This window comes from Cervus elaphus, chromosome 4 (genome assembly GCF_910594005.1).
Source record: "Cervus elaphus chromosome 4, mCerEla1.1, whole genome shotgun sequence".
NCBI classification, from domain to species: Eukaryota; Metazoa; Chordata; class Mammalia; order Artiodactyla; family Cervidae; genus Cervus; species Cervus elaphus.
Window position 1 is genome coordinate 45,415,811 of NC_057818.1, and position 25,050 is coordinate 45,440,860.

Below are 25,050 nucleotides of genomic sequence, written 5' to 3' on the forward strand. Positions count from 1 at the left end.
TGGGTCATATGGCAGTTCTATTTCTAGTTTTTCAAGGAATCTCCACACTGTTCTCCATAGTGGCTGTACTAGTTTGCATTCCCACCAACAGTGTAAGAGTGTTCCCTTTTCTCCACACCCTCTCCAGCATTTATTGCTTGTAGACTTTTGGATAGCAGCCATTCTGACTGGCGTGTAATGGTACCTCATTGTGGTTTTGATTTGCATTTCTCTGATAATGAGTGATATTGAGCATCATTTCATGTTTTTGTTAGCCATCTGTATGTCTTCTTTGGAGAAATGTCTGTTTAATTTTTTGGTCCACTTTTTGATTGGGTCTTATATTTTTCTGGAATTGAGCTGCAGGAGTTGCTTGTATATTTTTGAGATTAATCTTTGTCCATTGCTTCGTTTGCATTATTTCTCCCATTCTGAAGGCGGCCTTTTTACCTTGCTTATGGTTTCCTTTGTTGTGCAGATGCTTTTAATTTTAATTAGGTCCCATTTGTTTATTTTTGCTTTTATTTTCAATATTCTGGGAGGTGGTTAATAGAGGATCCTGCTGTGGTTTATGTCAGAGAGTGTTTTGCCTATGTTTTCCTGTAGGACTTTAACAGTTTCTGGTCTTACGTTTAGATCTTTAATCCATTTTGAGTTTATTTTTGTGTATGGTGTGAGAAAGTGTTCTAGTTTCATTCTTTTACAAGTGGTTCACCAGTTTTCCCAGCACTACTTGTTAAAGAGATTATCTTTTCTCCATTGTATATTCTTGCCTCCTTTGTCAAAGATCAGGTGTCCATAGGTGTGTGGATTTATCTCTGGGCTTTCTATTCTGTTCCATTGATCTATATTTCTGTCTTTGTGCCAGTACCATACTGTCTTGATGACTGTGGCTTTGTAGTATAGTCTGAAGTCAGGCAGGTTGATTCCTCCAGTTCCATTCTTCTTTCTCAAGATTGCTTTGGCTATTCGAGGTTTTTGGTATTTCCATACAAATTGTGAAATTATTTGTTCTAGTTCTCTGAAAAATACCATTGGTAGATTGATAGGGATTGCATTGAATCTATAGATTGCTTTGGATAGTATACTCATTTTCACTATATTGACTCTTCTGATCCATGAATACGGTATATTTCTCCATCTATTTGTGTCCTCTTTGATTTCTTTCACCAGTGTTTTATAGTTTTCTATGTATAGGTCTTTTGTTTCTTTAGGTAGATATATTCCTAAGTATTTTATTCTTTTCATTGCAATGGTGAATGGAATTGTTTCCTTAATTTCTCTTTGTTTTCTCATTGTTAATGTATAGGAAAGCAAGGGACTTCTGTGTGTTGATTTTATATCCTGCAAATTTACTATATTCATTGATTAGCTCTAGTAATTTTCTGGTGAAGTCTTTAGGGTTTTCTATGCAGAGGGTCATGTCATCTGCAAACAGTGAGAGTTTTACTTCTTCTTTTCCAATCTGGATTCCTTTTATTTCTTTTTGTGCTCTGATTACTGTGGCCAAAACTTCCAAAACTATGTTGAATTGTAGTGGTAATAGTGGGCACCCTTGTCTTGTTCCTAACTTTAGGGGAAATGCTTTAAATTTTTCTCCATTGAGGATTATGTTGTTGAGTGTTTGTCATTTATAGCTTTTATTATGTTGAGGTATTTTCCTTCTATTCCTGCTTTCTGGAGGGTTTCTTTTTTTTAAAATCATAAATGGATGTTGACTTTTGTCAAAGACTTTCTCTGCATCTAATGAGATAATCATATGGTTTTTATCTTTTAATTTGTTAATGTGGTGTACTACACTGATTGATTTGTGGATATCAAAGAATCCTTGCATCCCTGGAATAAAGCCTACTTGATCATGATGTATGAATTTTTTAATATGTTGTTGGATTTTATTTGCTAGAATTTTATTAAGGACTTTTGCATCTATGTTCATCAATGATATTGGCCTGTAGTTATCTTTTTTGTGACATCTTTTTGGTATTAGGGTGATGGTGGCCTCATAGAATGAGTTTGGAAGTTTACCTTCCTCTGCAATTTTCTGGAAGAGTTTGAGTAGGATAGGTTTTAGTTTTTCTCTAAATTTTTGGTAGAATTCAACCCCGAACCCATCTGGTCCTGGGCTTTTGTTGGTTGGAAGATTTCTGATTACAGTTTCAATTTCTGTGCTTGTGATGGGTCTGTTAAGATTTTCTATTTCTTCCTGGTTCAATTTTGGAAAGTTGTACTTTTCTAAGAATTTGTCCATTTCTTCTAAGTTGTCCATTTCATTGTCATATAGTTGCTGATAGTAGTCTCTTATGATCCTTCACATTTCTGTGTTGTCTGTTGTGATCTCTCCATTTTCATTTCTAATTTTGTTGATTTGATTTTTCTCCCTTTGTTTCTTGATGAGTCTGGCTAATGGTTTGTCAATCTTATTTTTCTTCTCAAAGAACCAGCTTTTGGTTTTGTTGATTTTTGCTATGGTCTCTTTTGTTTCTTTTAAATTTACTTCTGCCCTAATTTTTAAGATTTCTTTCTCTCTACTAACCCTGGGGTTCTTCATTTCTTCCTTTTCAAGTTGCTTTAGGTGTTGAGTTAGATTATTTATTTGATTTTTTTCTTGTTTCTTGAAGTAAGCCTGTATTGCTATGAACCTTCCCCTTAGCACTGCTTTTACAGTGTCCCACAGGTTTTGGGTTGTTGTGTTTTCATTTCATTTGTTTCCATGCATATTTTGATTTCTTTTTTGAATTCTTCTGTGATTGGTTCGTTATTCAGTAGCATGTTGTTCAGCCTCCATATGTTGTAATTTTAAATAGATTTCCTCCTGTAATTGGCATCTAAACTTACTGCATTGTGATCAGAAAAGATGCTTGGAATGATTTCATTTTTTTTTTAATTTACCAAGGCTAGATTTATGGCCCATGAAGTTATCTATCCTGACAAAGGTTCCGTGTGGACTTGAGAAAAAGGTGAAATTCATTGTTTTGGGGTGAAATGTCCTATAGATATCATTAGGTCTAACTGGTCTATTGTATCATTTAAAGTTTGTGTTTCCTTGTTGATTTTCTGTTTAGTTGACCTATCCATAGATGTGAGGGGTGTATTAAATTCTCCCACCACTATTGTGTTATTGCTAATTTCCCCTTTCATACTTGTTAGCATTTGTCTTACATACTGTGGTGCTCCTATGTTGGGTGCATATATATTTATGATTGTTATATCTTCTTCTTGGATTGATCCTTTGATCATTATGTAGTGTCCATCTTTGTCTCTTTTCACAGCCTTTGTTTTAAAGTCTATTTTATCTGATATGAGTATTGCTACTCCTGCTTCTTTTGGTCTCTATTTGCATGGAATATCTTTTTCCAGCCCTTCACTTTCAGTCAATATGTGTCCCTTGTTTCGAGGTGGGTTTCTTGTAGACAGCATATATAGGGGTCTTATTTTTGTATCCATTCAGCCAGTCTTTGTCTTTTGGTTGGGGCATTCAACCCATTTACATTTAAGGTAATTATTGATAAGTATGATCCCATTGCCATTTACTTTGTTGTTTTGGGTTCAAGTTTATATAACTTTTCTGTGTTTCCTGTCTAGAGAAGATCCTTTAGTATTTGTTGAAGAGCTGGTTTGGTGGTGGCGCATTCTCTCAGGTTTTGCTTGTCTGTAAAGCTTTTGATTTCTCCTTCATATTTGAATGAGATCCTTGCTGGGTACAGTAATCTGGGCTGTAGGTTATTTTCTTTCATTACTTTAAGTATGTCCTGCCATTCCCTTCTGGCCTGAAGAATTTCTATTGAAAGATCAACTGTTATCCTTATGGGAATCCCTTTGTTGTTTTTCTCTTGCTGCTTTTAATATTTGTTCTTTGTGTTTGATCTTTGTTAGTTTTATTAATATGTGTCTTGGAGTGCTTTGCCTTAGGTTTATCCTGTTTGGGACTCTCTGGGTTTCTTGGACTTGGTTGATTATTTCCTTCCCCATTTAGGGAAGTTTTCAACTACTATCTTCTCAAGTATTTTCTCATAATCTTTCTTTTTGTCTTCTTCTTCTGGGACTCCTATGATTTGAATGTTGGGGCGTTTCACATTGTCCCAGAGGTCTCTGAGGTTGTCCTCATTTCTTTTAATTCTTTTTTCATTTTTCCTCTTGGTTTCAATTATTTCTACCATTCTATCTTCTACCTCACTTATCCTATCTTCTGCCTCCGTTATTTTACTGTTGGTTGCCTCTACAGTGTATTTGATCATTTATTGCATTATTCATTATATATAGACTCTTTTTTATTTCTTCAGGTCCTGGTTAAACCTTTCTTACATCTTCTCGATCCTTGTCTCCAGGCTATTTATCTGTATATCCAATTTGTTTTCAAGATTTTGGATCATTTTCACTCTCATTTTTTGGAATTCTTTATCAGGTAGATTCCCTCTCTCTTCCTCTTTGGTTTGGTTTGGTGGGCATTTGTCCTGTTCATTTACCTGCTGGGTATTTCTCTGCCTGTTCATCTTGTTTATATTGCTGTGTTTTGGGTGGCCTTTCTGTATTCTGGCAGTTTGTGGCTCCTCTTTATTGTGGAGATTCCTCGCTGTGGGTGGGGTTGGACGGGTGGCTTGTCGAGGTTTCCTGGTTAGGGAAGCTTGTGTCGGTGTTCTGGTGGGTAGAGTTGGATTTCTTCTCTCTGGAGTGAAATGAAGTGTCTAGTAATAAGTTTTGAGATGTCAGTGGGTTTGGTGTGACTTTGGTCAGCCTGTATATTGAGGCTCAGGGTTATGTTCCTGTGTTCCTGGAGAATTTGCATGGTATGTCTTGCTCTGGAGCTTGTTGGCCCTTGCATGGTGCTTGGTTTCAGTGTAGGTATGGAGGCGTTTGGTGAGCTCCTATCAATTAATGTTCCCTGGGTTCAGGAGTTCTCTGGTGTTCTCAGGATTTGGACTTAAGCCTCCTGCCTCTGGTTTTCAGTCTTAATCTTACAGTAGCCTCAATACTTCTCCATCTATACAGCTCTGATGATAAAACATATAGGTTAATGATGAAAAGTTTCTCCACAGTGAGGGACACCTCCTTTCAAAGACAGTGGGCTGCTTTTCTGGTTGCCTGATGTCCTCTGCCAACATTCAGAAGTTGTTCTGTGGAATTTGCTCGGTGCTCAGATGTTCTTTTGATGAATTTGTGGGGGAGAAATTGGTCTCCCCGTCCTATTCCTCTGCCATCTTAGGACCGCCTCCTCTGTCTAACATTCTTTACTCGCTATGACAGTCTGTAGGGCCATCCATTTTCTACAGCCTTTCTGCCCTTGAGTATCTCTATGCTGTTCCCACCATCTCTTCTCCAGAGCTCCCACTTGATGAAAAGCCAGGCCACTTCTAGACCATTATCTCTGGGCCAGTTGCACAATCAGCTCTGCACTGCTGCTGCCTCTGTGAACTTATCTCAGTCTTTCTCTCCTCCTTGAATACCTCCTGTCTCCTTCTGCCAGAGCAAGTGTGCTTATGCAGCAGGGCCTCTCTGTGTGGTGCCCTCCTTAACTGGAAGTCTCTTCCTCCAGTGGTTGCATGATTCGTTCCCTCATCAACAGGTGTCTTCAAGTATTTCAGCGCAGAGATTTCCTCATATCTCGAGGCCTCATATCAAAGGTCACTGCCTCCTTCCTCCCCCTGAAAGGTTGTTGCTGAACACCAAAACGATGCCGGGATTCTTGGCCTCTGGAGGAGAAGAATTCAATCCAGGGCCAGAGATGAGGCTTGATCACTCAGAGCTTTTGTGTGATAAAGTTTTATTAAAAGTATAAAAAGATAGAGAAAGCTTCTGACATAGGCCTCAGAAGGGGGCAGAAAGAGTACCCCCTTGCTAGCATTAGCCATGGAGTTATATACTCTCTAATTAGCTATTACAGTGAATCAAAAGAGTGTCTGGAGGTTGTAAAGACCTCACCAGATCTACTCCCATAATTTACATTTTAAGATAACAGGATTAGCCAGAAGTTTTTTCCAGAGACTGCCCTCAAGCAGGGTACATTATTCTTATATAATCCTAAGGAGTGTAGAGGGAAGTTTGTCCTTTCTTCCTCCTTGAGAATTCCAGACCCCTCTTTCCTTGGAGACCCCTAGACTTCTTATCAAACTGCCTAGGAAATGACTCTCTCACCCCCATGGCCCTCTGTCTTCTCACCCTGCTTCATTTTCCCTCAGAGCACTTCTTCCCTTGGGTCACAGTCTTTCATTCCCTCTTAGGTGATGAACAGCTGCAGGAGAGCAAGAGCTGTGCTTGTGTGCTGCAGTATCCCCAGGACTAGGAGAAGGCCCAGAATTCTCACTGTGCAAAACATGTTTCACAGTGTTTGTTAAAATAATGGCAGGAGTATTCAGTTTCCCTGGAGTTGATAAATGAGAGTATTTTTAGTTCTATTTGCTGTACATATGCTTGTGAATATTACATAGCATTAAATGAATAAGATAAAGGTTTAAAATGTTTAATAAGCCAGAATCAAGTAGCTTTTGGCTGGAGGCACCTGGCTGTTCTTTCTCTAAGTGAACTTTAGGTTTACTGAAGACATGATCTGAAGTTTAGACACAAGGTGTGACCACAGTCAGACCCCTATGCCAAATAGGATTCACGTCCAGTAACTGCTCTTGGCAAAGAGACACCAAGTACTGAGCTGCAGTGTCAGCTGACCACCATGGAGCCCTTCCTCGCCAGGGCTCCTGCTGCCTGGGCGCCACTGCCCTGAAGGTCACCCCACGAGGGCTCTGGTGGCTGCAAATGTGTCTCAGACGTTCCTGGGCAGAAAGATGAACACCACAAGGCCCAGGTTGCGCAGGCTGGCTCTTTGTCTGTGGCAGCAGGACTTCTGTGTGGTGACACCCTGCCCATGCATCCCATGCCTCCTGTCTTTCAGAAGACATTGCCCCCAGTGCCCTCTGCAGCCCTGTGACGAGAGGAGTCAGGGCTTGGAGTGCCAAGTAACACAAGTGGCGCAATCCAGCCCAGTGCCCTCCAGAGGGTGCCACAGGATCATCTGAGATGTTCCTGAATTATGGGGACATTTGATGACATCAGGGCAAAGATGTGGTCAGAGTCAATGGAATATAGCACATGTAGCCCTTTCCTAATGCAAGTTGTTTTTTAAATGTATTTTTAATTAGAGAGTAATTATTTTACAGTATTCCGTTGGCTTCTGCCATACAAGATGACTTGGCTGTAAGCATACATATGTCTCCTTCCTCTTGAACCTGCCCCCATGCCCCACCCAATTCCACTCCTGTAAGTTGTCATAGAGTACTACATTGAACCCCTTGTTCCAAGTTGTTTTTCAATAAAATTTTAATTTGGAATAATTTTAGATTTAAAGAAAAATTGAAAATATTTGTCAAAACTGACAAGCAGCTTTGGAGCATTACTTCCAACTTAACCTCACATATTATTGGGATTTCACCAGGTTGTCCATTAATGTGTCTTTGGTTTCAGAATTCAATCCAAAACCTACACACACTGCATTAATTGTCATTTTTCCCCAGTGTCCTCTGCTCTGTGGAGTCACTCGTTCTCTCCTGGTAATAGCTTACACGTATGGAGTTTGGTGATGAGTTTGTGGTCTCCAAAGGAGAAGATTTGACTCCAGGACCAAAGACAGCCTCAGTCACTCAAAGAATTGTGCAACAAAGATTTTTCTTTAAAGTGACAGGACAGAGAAAACTTCAGACATGGACATCAGAAGGGGGTAGAAAGAGTACCTACTCTCACTAGTTTAAGCATGGCATTATGTACTTCTCAACTAGCTGCTGAGAATAGATAAACAGAATACCTCAAGGTTGTAAGAGTTCCACCAGACCCTTTCTGAAGGCATATATCCTGAGGTAACTTCAGCACAAGATTAGCCAGAGAGAATGGGTCCTATCAGGGAGAATGGTTCTGTACAACTTCTCTGGGTGAAATATACTGTTGCTGTGTAATCAGGGGTACAAGTCTTGAGTAACAGGTTCCCAGACAAGCTTTGTTACAGTTATAATCATTAACATAGAGGGTAAGAAGAATATTTCCATGATCATAGGTTCTGGACCTAAAGAAAGGCCACTTCTTGGGTAAGATACATTGTTGCCCAAAGCTTAAGGAAAGCATGAGGGAGAATGTTCACCTCCTCCTTAAAGGGCCCTGCACTGCCTAAGCTTTAAATCTTAGGGGTTTGTCCTGGCCTTGGACATCCTAGGAAGACTGGCTAGGGATGGTAGAAGGTCCTCAAAGTTGAATTTGTCTGCTTTGAATTTGTCTGTTGTATAGCAGACAAATGTAGAGTGGAGGAGGAAACATCAGCTCACTCCAGTATTCTTGCCTGGAGAGTCCCATGGACAGAGGAGCCTCATGGGCTACAGTCCATGGGGTCACAAAGAGTGGGACACAACTGAAGCAACTGAGCTTAGCAGAGAGTGGGGTTTAGACTTTGGGTTTTGAGGAAGACACCACAGAGGTGAAGCACCCTTCCTGTCTCCTTACATCAGGGTACTCGGGACAGCTGTGTGTCTTACCACTGGGTGTGTCAGCTTTGACTATTGATTAACATTGTGTTTGTCTGAGTTGCACTGTTTTCCCCTTCTCCTCCCCTCTTCTTTTCTTTGGAGATGAGTTACTAAGTCACGCTCAGGGAGGAGTGGAGGGCAGTATGTTCTCCATCCTGGAGGGGATAATTTGGCTGTTTTTAAGGATGTTTCAGTAAGAAATAGTTGTCTCTTCACTACATTATTTGAGTTTAATTTTGTTTAAATTGGCTAGGTCTTTGTTGCGGTGTGTGGGCCTTCTCTTTGCAGAGCACATTCTCTCTAGTTGCAGCAGGAAGGTTTTTAGTTGCCCCAGGGCAGGTGGGAGCTTAGTTCCTTGACCAGGGAGTAAACCAGTTACTGCTGCATTGGAGAACATATTCTTAACCACTGGACCACCAAGGAAGTCCCCATTTATTTACTTAATCATTTGTTTGTATCGGTATGGACTCAAACATATTACTTTATACTTTGGGTTGTCATCCAATACTCTGTAATATATTTTGCCTGTCAGACCATTTCCAGTTTGGCCATTGGGAGTGTCTCAGACATCCTTTTATTTTATTTTATTTTGGTTCTTAGTAGGAACTTAAAAAAAAACTTATTTATTCTAATTGGAGGCTAATTACTTTACAATATTGTAGTGGTTTTTGCAATATATTGACATGAATCAGCCACGGATGTACACGTGTTTTCCATCCTGAACCCCACTCACACCTCCCCATCAGACTTCCTTTTAGAGTTTCAAGGCCCATTTCATCTTGTTTGTGCTAACTAACTGCTCTCCTAGTTTGGAAGTTTGATTTTGACAATGAGAGAGTTTTCACATGTGGAATGCCACCTCTGATGGCCCAGCCCTCCTGTCCTTAGAACTCCTGTGCTTAGTGTCCTGTAGGGCTGTGGACCTCAGAGTCTCTGATGGAGACAAACCACACAACCTCACAGCTGCTCACTGATGTTTCTGAATAGACTGTGCAGTGCTAGTACCTCTTGAGACCAGGTTCACTGATGGAAGAGGACGAGACAACCAGAAGGGGCAAGCCTGGACCACTGGGGGTCCAGAATGTTTCCAGGAACTTGTTTCCTTAAGGGTTTGGAAAAAGTTGGTGGCATGATCCGAAATTATCAGAATTATTAGTGCCAGAGAAAATCCACCTGGTGCAGGTCCTGTGAGTTCCTTCTTGGGAATGATTTGGAGGCCAAGGCTGCTGTCCAGCAGTGCTCAGGCCCTGCCTAGGGGCTGCAGATGTTAAGATATTTGAAGATGCAGGAAGGCCCAGCTCCCCATTCTTATCTCCAGGACTTGAACTTGGGGAAAAAAGAAGGATTCTGGATGACCTTCTTTCTACCTGAGAGTGGTGTAGACCTGTCCTTGGCCCTCCTGATATTCTGTCTTCTCAGTGTGGGAGAGTGTTGCCTCAGATCCAGGATAGATTGGGGGAAGGATGACCAGGAAAACAGGTGATGGTTGGGGCTGGGACAACAGAGCATTTGGCTCCAAATAGAGTCAGTTAGAAATGTCAGCTCCACTTGATCTTTGGCAAAGATGCTACCACAAGTTCTCTCTGAGCACTGTTCTCAGAGCAGGATGAGCTTCCAGGTAAACACCCAAGATCCAAGGGAGTCACCTATGCCAGGTTACTGGCCACAGACCTGTGGCCCTCCTGGGAGGTATGTGGGCTGGGCTTGGGGAGCTAGTGGTTTATAATGCTGCAGAAACCCTGCCCTGAGCAGAGCACTCTAGCTGCCGCCATGATGAAGGGAGCACTGCTTGTGCTGACCCTGCTGGTGACCAGAGAGCTGACCTTCAACATGCCTGAGGGTAGGAAAGAGGTCCCAAATGGCCCTCCTGATCCTTGCCCCTTGCTGTCTCACTGAATCCTCCACAGTCCTGTCCAAACTGCTTTTAGGGACAGATTCCAAGGGCGGCTGACAGATCAGTGCCCAGGAGTCCTGCAGAAATTCCTTGAGTCTGTCAGTCTTTTAATGTAAAGGGTGGTGTGGAGCTGGAAGAATCATTAGCTGTGCAAACCCTGGGGAATAGTTTGTTGAGGGTATTGGTGCTCATTGGGAGGGAGGGAGCAGGCTGATAAAGCTGGCAATGGTGGTCAAGGTCAGAGGGGCACCCAGGCCTCACCCCTTTTGCTGCTCCCTCTGCTGGGAGGTTTTCTGTCTGAGATGTTAATCAGTCTTGGAGAGGCTGTGTCTCTGTGGGAGGTGAGTCTGAATGCTTTGGATGTGTGACTTCCTATCAAGTGGTGGAAACAGGAACCTCCTACTCTGGTTATTCTTTGACAAGATGTTTTTTGTCTTTCCTTCAGTGGAAGCCTGCCCCGTGTTTTATGGTGGAGTTGCCTCGCTGTTACTTGGAAGCAAAACATTGTTGAACTCAACCCTTGATTTGGTTGATAGTACTGATGAGGAAAAGGCAGCCTTTGGAAAAATCCAGGATTGCTTCAATGAGGAGGGATTTGATGCCAAGCTGCATATTTCACAACTTGCGGTAATTTACTCTCCTGACCTCACTCTGCCCTGCTCACTGACAAGCATAGTGTGGTATGCCACATGGGAACAGATCATGCAGTCGTGGGATATGTGACGGACAGGAGCTATCAGCAAAGAAGCACATGAACCTTTGCTCCACCCTGGCAGCACCTGTAACATGCAAGGGCAGTCCATGTGCACATCCAGCCTCTGTTGTTGCCTAATATGCCCACAGCATGCGAATCAACTCTCACACACAATAGGGTTGTGAGGCCAAGTGTGTTGAGGCAGGTTATTGTTTTTTTTCCTCAGTGAGTGGAACTAGCATTGGAGGAGTAGAATTTTAATGTTTGGCAGGAAAGGAAGCTTTCAGCTCACACACATGTAGGAATCATGTCAGTTCTACTTTAGGAATATTGAAAAGGAGCCCCTGGCTTTAGAGTCTTTTTCCAGCAAGGGACTCCCTGTCTTTGTAAGGTTTCATCACCTCCTCTTGTTCCCACTCTGTGGACCATTGCTCTGGCTCAGAGCCCCATTTCCACTGATGTGGTCTCTGTGTCTACAAACTCGATTTTCCACTGTGGTGTTTGGTGCCTCAGGCTCCTGAGGAGCCTTCTAGATACCTGTGACTGCTCACCTTGGCTAGCAGTGTATCTCCCAAAGAACCATCATTCCTTTATAGTTCTTGTCAAACAATACTGGAGATTTTGGATAGTCGGTCTCAACATTTTTTCCCTCAAATTTTTGATTGTTCAAAATGAGAGGCTTTCTGCAAACAGTTTCATGCATTAATAGGTGCACACAGAGCACATGGGTTTGTTTATGACTCCTGTATGCACATTCTGTCCACCCAGCACACCTGCAAGAAGAGGCTCAGTTGCAGGAGGTGTGACCCACACCCAGACACCAGCCCCCTCCTCCTCCCTTAGGACCCGCCCCGCGTGTGCCCTGCTGACCCTTATTATCTCCTCCTCTCCCTGGGGTGGCTGGTGACTAGTCTCTGTCCTGACACCTGTGCTTGGGCTATTAGGGAGCCATCCTCCCCCTGGTGCCTGCTGGCAGCCTCCTCTCCACTGGTGGGTCTGTGGGCAGAGTTTCTTGCTGGGGAGGGAGCTGAATCCCTGAGGGTATAGCATGTGGTGATGCTGGGTAGACAGGATAGTCCTGCTGTGGGCTCAGGTGTTGTCCCTCCTCCTACTCCCTCCCAGGTTTCCATCATCTTCGACAAGGATTGCACCGGCTATCAAGTGTCCACGGTTTTGAGTACTGTTTTTGGAATAATTCTCAGTGCGGTCTCTTTGGTGGAATAGTCTTTGCCAGTGATGTCTGGCCTGCCCTCCATATTCTGCCGTGTTCTTCTCAACTGAAGCTGGAATCCTGACACCTGTCCCTTCTATGTGGTCTCTATCAGGCTTACTCTAATAAAATCACTGCAACATTCCTCAGTGTGCCCAGTGTCTGTCTGCTGTGGGGAGGACATGAAGCAGGAGGTCTTGGGTGATGGTGAAAAGTGACCCATGTAGTCACTGTGGGGAGTATGGGGACCGGGATCAGTCAGAATGAGGTAAACCTAGGCCCTAACAAACTGTAGAACCATGGGCGAGTTTATTGTAACTTTCTCAAGTCATTCTGTCATCTGCTAAATAAGGGTTGTGTATGAAGATTAAGCAAAAGAAGATAAAAGTAACCCTTGTCATCACCAGCCTGGAAGGATAAAGTTGTTATTTATGGTCACAGCTAGCATATCTCACTCTGGCTTTTAGCACAGTGGCAGAGCCTTTAGTCCTTTAAGTGTCCTTTCAGTTTTTTATGAGTGACTACCACTGCCTAGGACCCCCAGTAAGTGTTGGACTGCTGGGGTCCAGCCTCGGCAGGATCCAGTGGTACCCTCAGGATGAATGGCGTCGGCAAGAGAGAGAGAGAGAGAGAGAGAGAGAGAGAGAGAGAGAGAGAGCAGACTGGGGGTGTGCAGCAGAGTCTGGCACTGCTTTGTTTTTTACCATAGCTTTTATACCCTAAGTTAGTACATTTCTGAGGGGAAGATAGTTTAACATTACATCAGCTTGTCCTTCATGAAACCAGGATATTTTCTGCATACTTCTTTGTGAGAGTCTTGTACATTATCTTCTGGCCTTGGGGCCTATTGACATTTTATGACCTAGGTGAATGCAAAGCTGTTTTCCATAATCTATTCTTCATTGAACACAAAGGTCAGTTCTCTTGCAGAAGTTATCTGTTAAATTTATCTAAAAAGTTTACCACACAAAGACTCTGCAGCTCTGGTGAGGCAGCTCCTGTTTAGCATTCCTGGTTAAAATTAACAATTCTAAACACTTATTTTTCTAAATCTTTAACTATAACCACTTGTGTTTTCTAATAGAGCTTCCTCACCCCTCCCCCCCCCCCCCCATCCCAAAGGGCTCTGTGCCTATTAGGGCCTTTTGTGTGATCAGGTTCTTTATGCTGTTTATGATTAAGGTGTTGTGAGCAGTCATGTGCATTGGTATGCATTTGCCAAGCAGGCTAGAATGCCAGCAAAGGGGTCTAAATTGAAACACTCCTTTCATCCTGGATAATCTTATAGGATACCACCATCCCGGGGACATATTAATTAAAGTTCTAAGTTGATTCTGTTTGGAAAGAGATCAGGGAAGACCTTCTACCTGTGTCACAGAAATTAGGGAGTAGTCTAATATAGCAAGCATCAGAAAGACAGATATCATCTTTAAGGTGAGTGCCGGGGCAGCTTTTCAAAATCCCTGAAGTCCTGATCTGCCTTGCTTGTCAGGTCTTCTCCTCATGACCTTGTCATGGGTGGGATCTCGTGTGCTGGCTCCTGGCATTGGACCAGGAGGAAGGGAGTGGATGGAAGAAGCTACCCCTGTGGGAATGTTGTTTCTGTGGAAACACCTCAAGCTGTGAAGTGTGAATTGCAGAATGTGCCACATGAGTGAGTGTCCTGAATGCCCCAGCCTAGTTCTCAGAGCATGAAATAGGTAGCTGCATTACTAGTAGGAAATTTGTGAAGGTACAAGGAAAGGACTAGGTTTTATCCTAAGGTCTAAGCCTCTGTAAGCTACTCTTAGCATGACCCACAAAAAGAGTGGCACTACTGGTAAAATGTCTCTACCTTCTCGCCGAGCAGGTAACATTCTGGGAGCTGAAGTTTGGACTTGGGGTAAGCGGTGAGAGCCTTGAGTCCCAGCTCTTCTTTGATCTGCTACCCGAATATAGGCCTTTAAATTCATTTTTGTTCTTTCTACAACTTGATTTTACATATATCAAGGGCTGGATGCTCTTCTAGACTTAGTATTAAGTGTTCAGGTCATGCTAAAGAGGTCTAAAATGTTGAAAAGTACAAAATAAAAATTGAACAGATTAAGGGCAAAATTGTATTCTTGTATGAGATGAATTGATATCCTAGAATTTCAGCTAAAGATTTTTTTTTTCACTATTCCACGTGTGAGTCTAAATCCAAAGAAAATTCTCTATCATGTTTAATTGTTATGTTACTTACCACTTTCTGCCTATTCTTCTAATGGTGTAATTTTATTTTTTTACCTTAGTTGATGGTGAAATGAAGTCATTTTAGTTTAGAATATCCTTGTATATTTAACTGATTCCTTCCTTACAGGATCACTGAAATTATTTCTCTAGTGCTTAGTTTCTTCTCACATATTAATTATATTTAATTATGATTTGATTTAGATTCATATTTTTATCATATATGGATGAATCTAAGCAATGCATTCTTATGTACAAAGAGCCATTTGACAGGGATGTTTCTAATCAACACATCAGGCAGTACTGAAAGGAGGTCCAGCTGACTTTATAAGGCTTCTTGTGGTATGAGGCACTCAGCCTCACTTATCAACTACCTTTCATAAATGAAACCAAATTTTCATTGCTGCTAGGTTAGATGATAGTCAAAAATGAAAGATTAAAGTGTTACAGAGAAAAACAATTCAAAAATGTTGATTTTTTAAATCAATCTTTTTAAAATCTGCAAGACCACTGACACTTTTTGGTCCCAGATGGGCACAGAAGTTGGAGAACCTCTTGTTCAAGCACTCAAATATTTTGAGAAATTCCTGAAGCCCGCCCCCACCCCCCCTTTTGAAACCTATTATTATCTAAGGCCACATACCTAATTATAGTATTATTGTTGTTTGTTCAGTCACTAAGTTGGGTCCAACTCTTTGATACCCCATGAACTGCAGCGTGCCAGGCTTCCTTGTCCTTCTCTACATCCCAGAGTTTGCTCAAACTCATATCCATTGAGTCAGTGATGCCATCCAACCATCTCATCCTCTGTCACTCCGTTCTCTCCTGCCCTCAATCTTTCCCAGCATTGAGGTCTTTTCCAAAATGTTGGCTCTTTGCATCAGGTGCCCAAAGTACTGGAGCTTCAACTTCAGCATCAGTCCTTCCAGAGGATATTCAGAGTTGATTTCCATTAGGATTGACTGGTTTGATCTCCTTGCTGTCCAATGGAATCTCAAGAGTCTTGTCCAGCATCAATTCTTTGGTGCTCAGTCTTTTTTACAGTATGACTCTCACATCTACATGACTACTGAAAAAAACCATAGCTTTGACTATATGAACTTTTGTTGGCAAAGTGATGTCTTTGCTTGTCATGACTTTTATATTACTAACCCAGTTACCATAGCAAAGTCACGTATCATTGAACACTTACCCTTATCAGATGCTACCCTGGGTACTACACATAATATAATTAATCCTAACAGCAAGGTAGGTAAGCCACTTGATAGGTCGAAAGGCCCAGAGAGTTTCAGAGAATTAAGTGCTTATTCACACCAGGTAGAAAATAAATTATGTATTAAATTATGTAATAAGAATTCATTTGGGGGGTCATTTCTATATTTCTGCTCATGATTGTTTCCTTCTGGAGTGACATATTGTAAGTCATCAACTATTAGATCTATATTTATTTATTTATTTATTTTTAATTTATTTTTATTTTAATTGGAGACTAATTTACTTTATGATATTGTAGTGGTTTTTGCCATACATGGTGATGAATCAGCCATGGGTGTACATGTGTTCCCCATCCTGAACACCCCTCCCACTTCCTTCCCCATCCCATCCCTCAGGGTCATCCCAGTGCACCAGCCCTGAGCACCCTGTTTCATGCATTGAACCTGGACTGGTGATCTGTTTCATATATGATAATATACATGTTTCAATGCAATTCTCGCAAATCATCCCACCCTCACCTTCTCCCACAGAGTTCAAAAGACTGTTCTATACATCTGTATCTCTTTTGCTGTCTCACATATAGGGTCACCATTACCATCTTTCTAAATTCCATGTATATGCTTTAATTAACTGTATTGGTGTTTTCTTTCTGACTTACTTCACTCTGTATAATAGGCTCCAGTTTCATCCACCTCATTAGAAACTGATTCAAATGTATTCCTTTTAATGGCTGAGTATTATTCTATTGGGTATGTGTACCATGGCTTTCTTATCTATTCATCTGCCGGTGGACATCTAGGTTGCCTCCATGTCCTTGCTATTATAAACAGTGCTGCAATGAACATTGGGGGACATGTGTCTCTTTCAATTCTGGTTTCCTTGGTATGTATGTCCAGCAAGTGGGGTTGATGGGTCGTATGGCAGTTCTATTTCCAGTTTTTTGAGAAATCTCCACACTGTTCTCCATACTGGCTGTACTAGTTTGCATTCCCAGCAACAGTGTAAGAGGGTTCCCTTTTCTCCACACCCTCTCCAGCATTTATTATTTGTAGACTCTTGGGTGGCAGCCATTCTGACTGGTGTGAGATGGTACCTCATTGTGGTTTTGATTTGCATTTCTCTGATAATGAGTGATGTTGAGCACCTTTTCATGTGTTTGTTAGCCATCTGTATGTCTTTTTTGGAGAAATGTCTGTTCAGTTCTTTGGCCCATTTTTTTATTGGGTCGTTTATTTTTCTGGAATTGAGCTGCAAGAGCTGCTTGTATATTTTTGAGATTAATTCTTTGTCAGTTGCTTTGTTTGCTATTATTTTCTCCCATTCTGAATGCTGTCTTTCCACCTTGCTTATAGTTTCCTTTGTTGTGCAAAAGCTTTTAAGTTTCATTAGGTCCCATTTGTTTATTTTTGCTTTTATTTCCAATACTCTGGGAGCTGGATCACAGAGCATCCTGCTGTGATTTATGTCAGAGAGTGTTTTGCCTATGTTTTCCTCTAGAAGTTTTATAGTTTCTGGTCTTACATTTAGAATTTTAATCCATTTTGAGTTTATTTTTGTCTATGGTGTAGGAGAGTGTTCTAGTTTCATTCTTTTACAAGTGGTTGACCAGTTTTCCCAGCACTATTTGTTAAAGAGATTGTCTTTGCTCCATTGTATATCCTTGCCTCCTTTGTCAAAGATCAGGTGTCCATAGGTACGTAGATTTATCTCTGGGCTTTCTATTCTGTTTCATTGGTCTATATTTCTGTCTTTGTGCCAGTACCTTACTGTCTTGATGACTGTAGCTTTGTTGTCTAGTCTGAAGTCAGGCAGGTTGATTCCTTCAGTACCATTCTTCTTTCTTAAGATTACTTTGGCTATTTGAGCGGTGTTTTGTAATTCCATACAAATTGTGAAATTATTTGTTCTAATTCTTTGAAAAATACCACTGGTAGCTTGATAGGGATTGCATTGAATCTATAGATTGTTTTGGGTAGTATACTCATTTTCACTATATTGATTCTTCTGATCCATGAACATGGTATATTTCTCCATCTATTTGTGTCCTTTTTGATTTCTTTCATCAGTGCTTTATAGTTTTCTATATACAGGTCTTTTTTATCTTTAGGTAGATATACTCCTAAGTATTTTATTCTTTTTGTTGCAATGGTGAATGGTATTGTTTCCTTAATTTCTCTTTATGTTTTCTCATTGTTAGTGTATAGGAATGCAAGGGATTTCTCTGTGTTAATTTTTTATCCTTCAACTTTACTATATTCATTGATTAGCTGTAGTAATTTTCTCTTGGAGTCTTTAGGGTTTTCTATGTAGAGGATCATGTCATCTGCAAACAGTGAGAGTTTTACTTCTTCTTTTCCAATCTTGATTCCTTTTATTTCTTTTTCTTCTCTGATTGCTGTGACCAAAACTTCCAAAACTATGCTAAATAGTAATGGTGAGAGTGGGCACCCTTTCCTTGTTCCTGACTTCAGGGGAAATGCTTTCAATTCTTCACCATTGAGGATAATGTTTGCTGAGGGTTTGTCATATATAGCTTTTGTTATGCTGAGGTTTGTTCCTTCTATTCCTGCTTTCTGGAGCGTTTTTTATCATGAATGGATGTTGACTTTTGTCAAAGACTTTCTCGGCATCTATTGAGATAATCATGAGGTTTTTATCTTTTGATTTGTTAATGTGGTGTATTACATTGATTGATTTGTGGATGTTAAGAATGCTTGCATCCCTGGGATAAAGCCCACTTGGTCATGATATATGATCTTTTTAATATGTTGTTGGATTAGGCTTGCTAGGATTTTGTTAAGGACTTTTGCATCTATGTTCATCGGTGACATTGGCCTGTAGTTTTCTTTTTATGTGGCATCTTTGTCTGGTTTTTGTATGAAGGTGATGGTGGCCTCATAGAATGAGTTTGGAAGTTTACCTTCCTCTGCAATTTTCTGGGAGAGTTTGAGTAGGATAGGTGTTAGTTCTTCTCTAAATTTTTGGTAGAATTCAGCTGTGAAGTCATCTGGTCCTGGGCTTTTGTTCCCTGGAAGATTTCTGATTACAGTTTCAATTTCTGTGCTTGTAATGGGTCTGTTAAGATTTTCTATATCTTCCTGGTTCAGTTATGGAAAGTTATACTTTTCTAAGAATTTGTCCATTTCTTCCAAGTTGTCCATTTTATTGGCTTATAGTTGCTGTCAGTAGTCTCTTATATTTGTATTTCTGTGTTATCTGTTGGGATCTCTCCATTTTCATTTCTAATTTTGTTGATTTGACTCTTCTCCCTTTGTTTCTTGATGAGTCTGGCTAATGGTTTGTCTATTTTATTTATCTTCCCAAAGAACCAGCTTTTAGCTTTGTTGATTTTTGTTATGGTCTCTTTTGTTTCTTTTGCATTGATTTCTGCCCTAAGTTTTGTGATTTCTTTCCTTCTACTAACTTTGGGGTTCTTCATTTCTTCCTTTTTTAGTTGCTTTACAAGTAGACTTAGGTTATTTGTTTGATTTTTCTCTTGTTTCTTGAGGTGAGCCTCCATTGCTATGAACCTTCCCCTTAGCACTGCTTTTACAGTGTCTCATAAGTTTTGGGTTGGTGTGTTTTCATTTTCATTTGTTTCTAAGCATATTTTGATTTCTTTTTTGATTTCTTCATTGATCTGTTGGTTATTCAGAAGCGTGTTGTTTAGCCTCCATATGTTGGAGTTTTTAAAATTTTTTTTTTTTTGTAGTTGACATCTAATCTTACTGCACTGTGATCAGAAAAGATGCTTGGAATGATTTCAGTTTATTTGAATTTACCAAGGCTAGATTTATGGACTCCAATGTTATCTGTTCCAGAGAGGGTTCTGTGTGCACTTGAGAAAAAGCTGAAATTCATTGTTTGGGGGTGAAATGTCCTATAGATAGATATCAATTAGGTCTAACTGATCCATCATTTCATTTAAAGTTTGTCTTTCCCTGTTTATATTCTGTTTAGTTGATCTATCCATAGGTGTGGGATATTAAATTCTCCCACTATTATTGTGTTATTGTTGATTTCCCCTTTCATACTTGTTAGCATTTGCCTTACATATTGTGGTGCTTCTATGCTGGGTGCATATATATTTATGATTTTTATATCTTCTTCTTGGATTGATCCTTTGATCATTATGTAGCATCCTTCTTTGTCTCCTTTCACAGTCTTTATTTCAAAGTCTATTTCATCTGATACGAGTATTTCTACTCCTGCTTTCTTTTGTCTCCATTTGCATGAGATATCTTTTTCTAGCCCTTCACTTCCAGTCTGTATGTGTCCCTTGGTTTGAGGTGGGTATCTTGTAGACAACATATATAGGGGTCTTGTTTTTGTATCCATTCAGCCAGTCTTTGTCTTTTGGTTGGGGCATTCAACCCATTTACATTTAAGGTAATTATTGATAACTATGATCCCATTGCCATTTACTTTGTTATTTTCAGTTCGAGTTTATATACCCTTTCTGTGTTTCCTGTCTAGAGAAGATCCTTTAGAAGATCCGTTTGTTGAAGAGCTGGTTTGGTGGTGGTGAATTCTTTCAGATTTTGCTTGTCTGTAAAGCTTTTGATTTCTCCTTCATATTTGAATGAGATCCTTGCTGGGTACAGTAATATGGGTTGTAGGTTTTTCTCTTTCATCACTTTAAGTATGTTCCGCCATTTCCTTCTGGCCTGAAGAGTTTCTATTGAAAGATCAGCTGTTATCCTTACGGGAATCCCCTTGTGTGTTATTTGTTGTTTTTCCCTGGCTGCTTTTTATATTTTTTCTTTGTGTTTGATCTTCATTAATTTGATTAATATGTGTCTTGGAGTGCTTTGCCTTAGGTTTATCCTGTTTGGGACTCTCTGGGTTTCTTGGACTTGGGTGGCTATTTCCTTCCCCATTTTAGGGACGTTTTCAACTATTATCTCCTCAAGCATTTTCTCATGGCCTTTCTTTTTGTCTTCTTCTTCTGGGACTCTTATGATTTGAATGTTGGGGCATTTCACATTGTCCCAGAGGTCTCTGAAGTTGTCCTCATTTCTTTTAATTCTTTTTTCTTTTTTCCTCTCTGCTTCATTGATTTCCATCATTCTATCTGCTACCTCACTTATCCTATCTTCTACCTCAGTTATTCTACAGTTGGTTCACTCCAGAGTGTTTTTAATCTCATTTATTGCACTATTTATTATGTATTGACCCTTTTCTTATTTCTTCTAAGTCCTTGTTAAACTTTTCTTGCATCTTCTCAATCCTTGTCTCCAGGCTATTTATCTGTAACTCCATTTTGTTTTCAAGATTTTGGATCATTTTTACTATCATTATTCTGGATTATTTTTCAGGTACACTCCCTATCTCCTCCTCTTTTATTTGGTTTGGTGGGCATTTATCATGTATCTTTACCTGCTGAGTATTTCTCTGACTTTTCATCTTGTTTAGATTGCTGTGTTTGGGGTGGCCTTTCTGTATGCTGGAAGTTTGTGGTTCTTCTTTATTGTGGAGGTTCCTCACTGTGGGTGGGGTTGAACGAGTGGCTTGTCAAGGTTTCCTGATTAGGGAAGCTTGCATCAGTGCTCTGGTGGGTGGAGCTGGATCTCTTCTCTCTGGAGTGCAATGAAGTGTCCAGTAGTGAGTTTTGAGATATCTTTGGGTTTGGTGTGACTTTGGGCAGCCTGTATATTAATGCTCAGGGCCATGTTCATGCTTTGCTGGAGAATTTGCTTGGTATGTCTTGCTCTGGAATTTTTTGGTTCTTGGTTGGAGCTTGGTTTCAATGTAGGTCTGGAGGGTTTTGGAGGAGCTCTTATTGATTAATGTGCCATGGAGTCAGGAGTTCTCTGGTGTTCTCAGGTTTTGGACTTCAGCCCCCTGCCTCTGGTTTTCAGTCTTATTCTTACAGTAGCCTTTAGACTTCTCCATCCATACAGCACCAATGATAAAACATCTAGGTTAATGTAGAAAGGATATCCACAATTAGGGACACCCAGAAAGATTCGCCGAGTTACATGGAGAAGAGAAGAGGGAGGAGGGAGATAGAGGTGACCAGCAGGAGAAGAGGGGGTATCAAAAGGGGAGAGAGCCATCTAGCCAGTAACCAAATCCCTATGTGCTCTCCACAGCCTGGAACACCCATAGAGGTTCTAAGAGTTACATATAGAAGAGAAGAGGGAGGAAGGAGATAGAGGTGACCAGGAGGAGAAGAGGTGGGGTCAAAAGGAGAGAGACAGATCTAGCCAGTAATTAGTTCCCTAGGTGTTCTCCACAGCCCAGAATACACAAAGAGATTCACAGAGTTGGGTAGAGACGAGAAAGGGAAGGGAGGAGGTAGAGGTGACCTAAGGGAGAGAAAGGAGAGTTAAACAGGGGAGAGGGCAATCAAGTCAGTAATCATACTCCTAAGTAAAAATGGGTACTGAAGATTGGATTCTTAAAGGTACAAAATTGATAACAAATACCAAAAAGCAAAGATTACAAATCTAGAGTAGAGTTTAGATTCTCAAAAATACAATATTAGAAAAACAAAACAAAATCACAAAAATTATAAGAAATATATATGTAGTTTGCATTAAAAATAGGGTCTTTTTTGAAAGATAATAGTAGGTTATAAAAATGAAAATTAAAGGAGTAATAGATGAATTAAAAATAAAAAATTTTTTAATTTAAAAAAATGATAATATTAAAATATATACCTATGAATTTCTCTGGAGCTGTTGTGGGCAGTGTGGGGTCAGTTCAGTTTCAGATAGTTCCTTGTTTCAGTTTATACTTCTGAAGATCTGTAGGTCCCTTCCAATGTAGTTGGTGCTAACTACAGAGTTTTAATCTGTTGCACCTGTCACTTCCAAAGCGGTTCCCTCTGTTTATTTTGACTTCTTCTGTTTGTAAGTGTATTCAGTATCTAATTTCCTCCCTGACACAAGGGGGTGAAGGTGGTCACTTATTTAGGCTCACTTGTTCAGTCGTGCTGTGGGGAGGGAAGAACACTGCAAACAAATACCACTTGCATGTGTGGGGTGTGCTGTGTGTCTCAGCCACACTGGGTTTGCCCCTGCTCATGGCGTGTGTGCTTTCCCAGTCTACACTGCTCAGGCTCCAGGTTGCTCTGCAGGGGAACTGTCTAAAGCGGGCCCTGGGTTGAGTGCACTTCCCAGGTCTAAGCCGCTCAGGTTCAGGTTTTCGGGTACTCCAAAAGGCGCAGACTCGGTTGGGCCTACGTTTTGTGCCCTTACCAGGCCCAAGCAGCTCAGGCGACCACGTGCTTGGTGAGCGCACATTCCCCGGGTGCAGTGTGTCTTATTGCCTCCCCATCCCAGCTGCTCGGTTTCTGGGTGTGCAGCAGGAGCGCTGTCTCAGGTGTGCTGTGTGTCTCTTCTGGGGAGCTGGTCTCTGGCTGTGGCCCTCCAGGTGGATGTCAACCCAGGACATCCAGGATCCCAGGAATACTTGGTTAGCAACTGGGAGCCTGCTTGCAGTTTGGTAGAGGATGCCGTCTCTGGGACCAAGATTGCACCTTTCTGGCTCTGGCTGTTTCCCACCTGCCTCCCTGCCTCGGGTGGAGGATGGGCCGGTCCGCAGCTGGCTAGCTCCCCTCTGGTATTAGCTCAGTCCTTTGTTCTGTGAGCGGGCCGGGCAGTGCCTTATGTTAGGGCTTTTCATGGGAAATTTCTCTCTCTCTCGTTCTTTCTTTTCTCTCTCTCGCTGGCTATGCCCACAGTTTGGGTTGCTATCTCACGTTAGCTCCCTCAGATTGCCCTCAGGGCATCCAGGCCCAGTCTTTACCCTAAGCAAAGCAGCCTGTGCCTCACTGTTCAGCACCCGATTGCCGGTGGCAGACGTGAGCGTGTGGGCTACTTCTCTGCTGGGAGTTCCCATTAGGCATGTAATCTGTGGGTTTTATTTATTTATTTAGTTAGTTTATTTATTTATTTTTCCTCCTGGTTATGTTGCCCTCTGAGATTCCAAAACCCCCCACAGACCCGCTGGTAAGAGGGTTTCCTGGTGTTTGGAAACTTCTCCTCTTTTATGACCCCCTCCTGGGATGGGTCTCTGTCCCTAACTCTTTTGTCTCTCTCTCTCTTTTTTTTTTTTTTTTTTTTTTTTTGATTTACAAGATTATATTAGTTTCAGGTACACAACATAAAGATTCAATATTTTTAAACTATGCTTCATTTAAAGTTATCATGAAATATTGACTATATTACCTGTGCTGTACAATATATCCTTGTAGCTTATTTATTTTATATACGGTAGTTTGTACCTCCTATCTCTTATCCCTTTCTTTTTTTTTCATTTATTTTTATTAGTTGAAGGCTAATTACTTTACAATATTGTAGTGGGTGATTCATGTCAATGTATGACAAAACCCACTACAATATTGTCTCTCTTTTTATCTTTTATATTTTGTCGTACCTCTTTTCAGAGACAATGGGCTGCCTTTCTGGGTGCCTGGTGTCCTCTGCCAGTGTTCAGTTGTTTTGTGGAATTTGTTCAGTGTTCAAATGTTCTTTAGATGAATTTGTGGGGGAGAGAGTGGTCTCCCAGTCCTATTCTTCCACCATCATAGGATTGCCCTAATGGATAGGTTTTAAAGGAAGTGCTAAGATTTTCTTAGGGGATAAATATCCACAAAATTTAAATAAATCAGTAGACTCTTCAAGGGGAATTTTAAATGGAATAAGAATGTCATTTGCCTTACAAATAGCCATTAGTTTAATGTAATCTCAATGAATATAACAAGAGCATTTTTTGAAAGGCATTTTATTCTTATAAAATTGATCTTAACCATTATCTTATGATCCAGAAATCTCCTTCCTAGGTTTACAATCAAAAGAAATGAAAATTTGTTTTCTCATAAAACCTGCCCACTGATGCTTATGGCCCCCTTTTTTTCAGATCAGTTTATCAAAAGTAGAAAACTCACTAAGTGTTCTTCAGCTGGTGAGTAGATAAACAGAGCATGCCACATTCCTACAATATAATCTATGCAGCAATTTAAAGGAAGAAACAAAAAACCAATGTAAATGCCTTATTGTTGCACATATCAGTAATTTATTCTTCTTATTTATGAGTAATGTTCCATTGTATTGGTAAAGCTTAATTTGTTTATTCACCCACATAGTAGGGCTACTGGAGTTGCTTTTCAATTTGGAGTGTTATAAATAAAGTTGCTATGAATATCTATGTATATTTTAGAAAATAGGGAGAACCTGTTGACATATGCAACAACATGAAAAAATCTCAAATGTATTATGATCAGTAAGAGATTTGGAACTAAACGACTACAATCAAGAGCTTCCCTGGTGGCCCAGTGACTGGGACTCAATACTCCCAATGCAGGGACCCAGGTTGGATCTCTGGTCAAGGAACTAGATCCCACACG

General features: G+C 40.8%; 2 protein-coding genes across 3 annotated transcripts in view; one reads left to right on the plus strand and one right to left on the minus strand.

Moving 5' to 3' along the window:
• LOC122691992 (major allergen I polypeptide chain 1-like) overlaps window positions 1–25,050 on the minus strand; it is a 141,229-nt gene that overhangs the window by 66,698 nt on the left and 49,481 nt on the right. The window lies entirely within an intron of this gene.
• On the plus strand, window positions 10,209–12,417 carry LOC122691987 (secretoglobin family 2B member 2-like). 2 transcript variants are annotated; one of them, XM_043899116.1, is made up of 3 exons: window positions 10,209–10,314; window positions 10,814–10,995; window positions 12,185–12,417. In XM_043899116.1, the coding sequence occupies exons 1-3, from the start codon at window positions 10,245–10,247 to the stop codon at window positions 12,284–12,286; spliced, it is 354 nt and encodes a 117-aa protein (XP_043755051.1). In that variant the 5' UTR covers window positions 10,209–10,244; the 3' UTR covers window positions 12,287–12,417. The 2 variants fall into 2 exon arrangements, with proteins under 2 accessions (XP_043755051.1, XP_043755052.1); XM_043899117.1 differs by lacking the exon at window positions 10,209–10,314 and adding an exon at window positions 10,656–10,709 and having other exon boundaries at window positions 10,792–10,995.

What these genes read in the sequence shown, in the direction of transcription:
- LOC122691987 (XM_043899116.1), top strand. Translation starts at nt 10,245, where the DNA reads ATGATGAAGGGAGCACTGCTTGTGCTGACCCTGCTGGTGACCAGAGAG. An exon ending in GACCTTCAACATGCCTGAGG is followed by an intron (nt 10,315 to 10,813) that starts GTAGGAAAGAGG and finishes TCTTTCCTTCAG; the next exon opens with TGGAAGCCTGCCCCGTGTTT. An exon ending in TGCATATTTCACAACTTGCG is followed by an intron (nt 10,996 to 12,184) that starts GTAATTTACTCT and finishes ACTCCCTCCCAG; the next exon opens with GTTTCCATCATCTTCGACAA.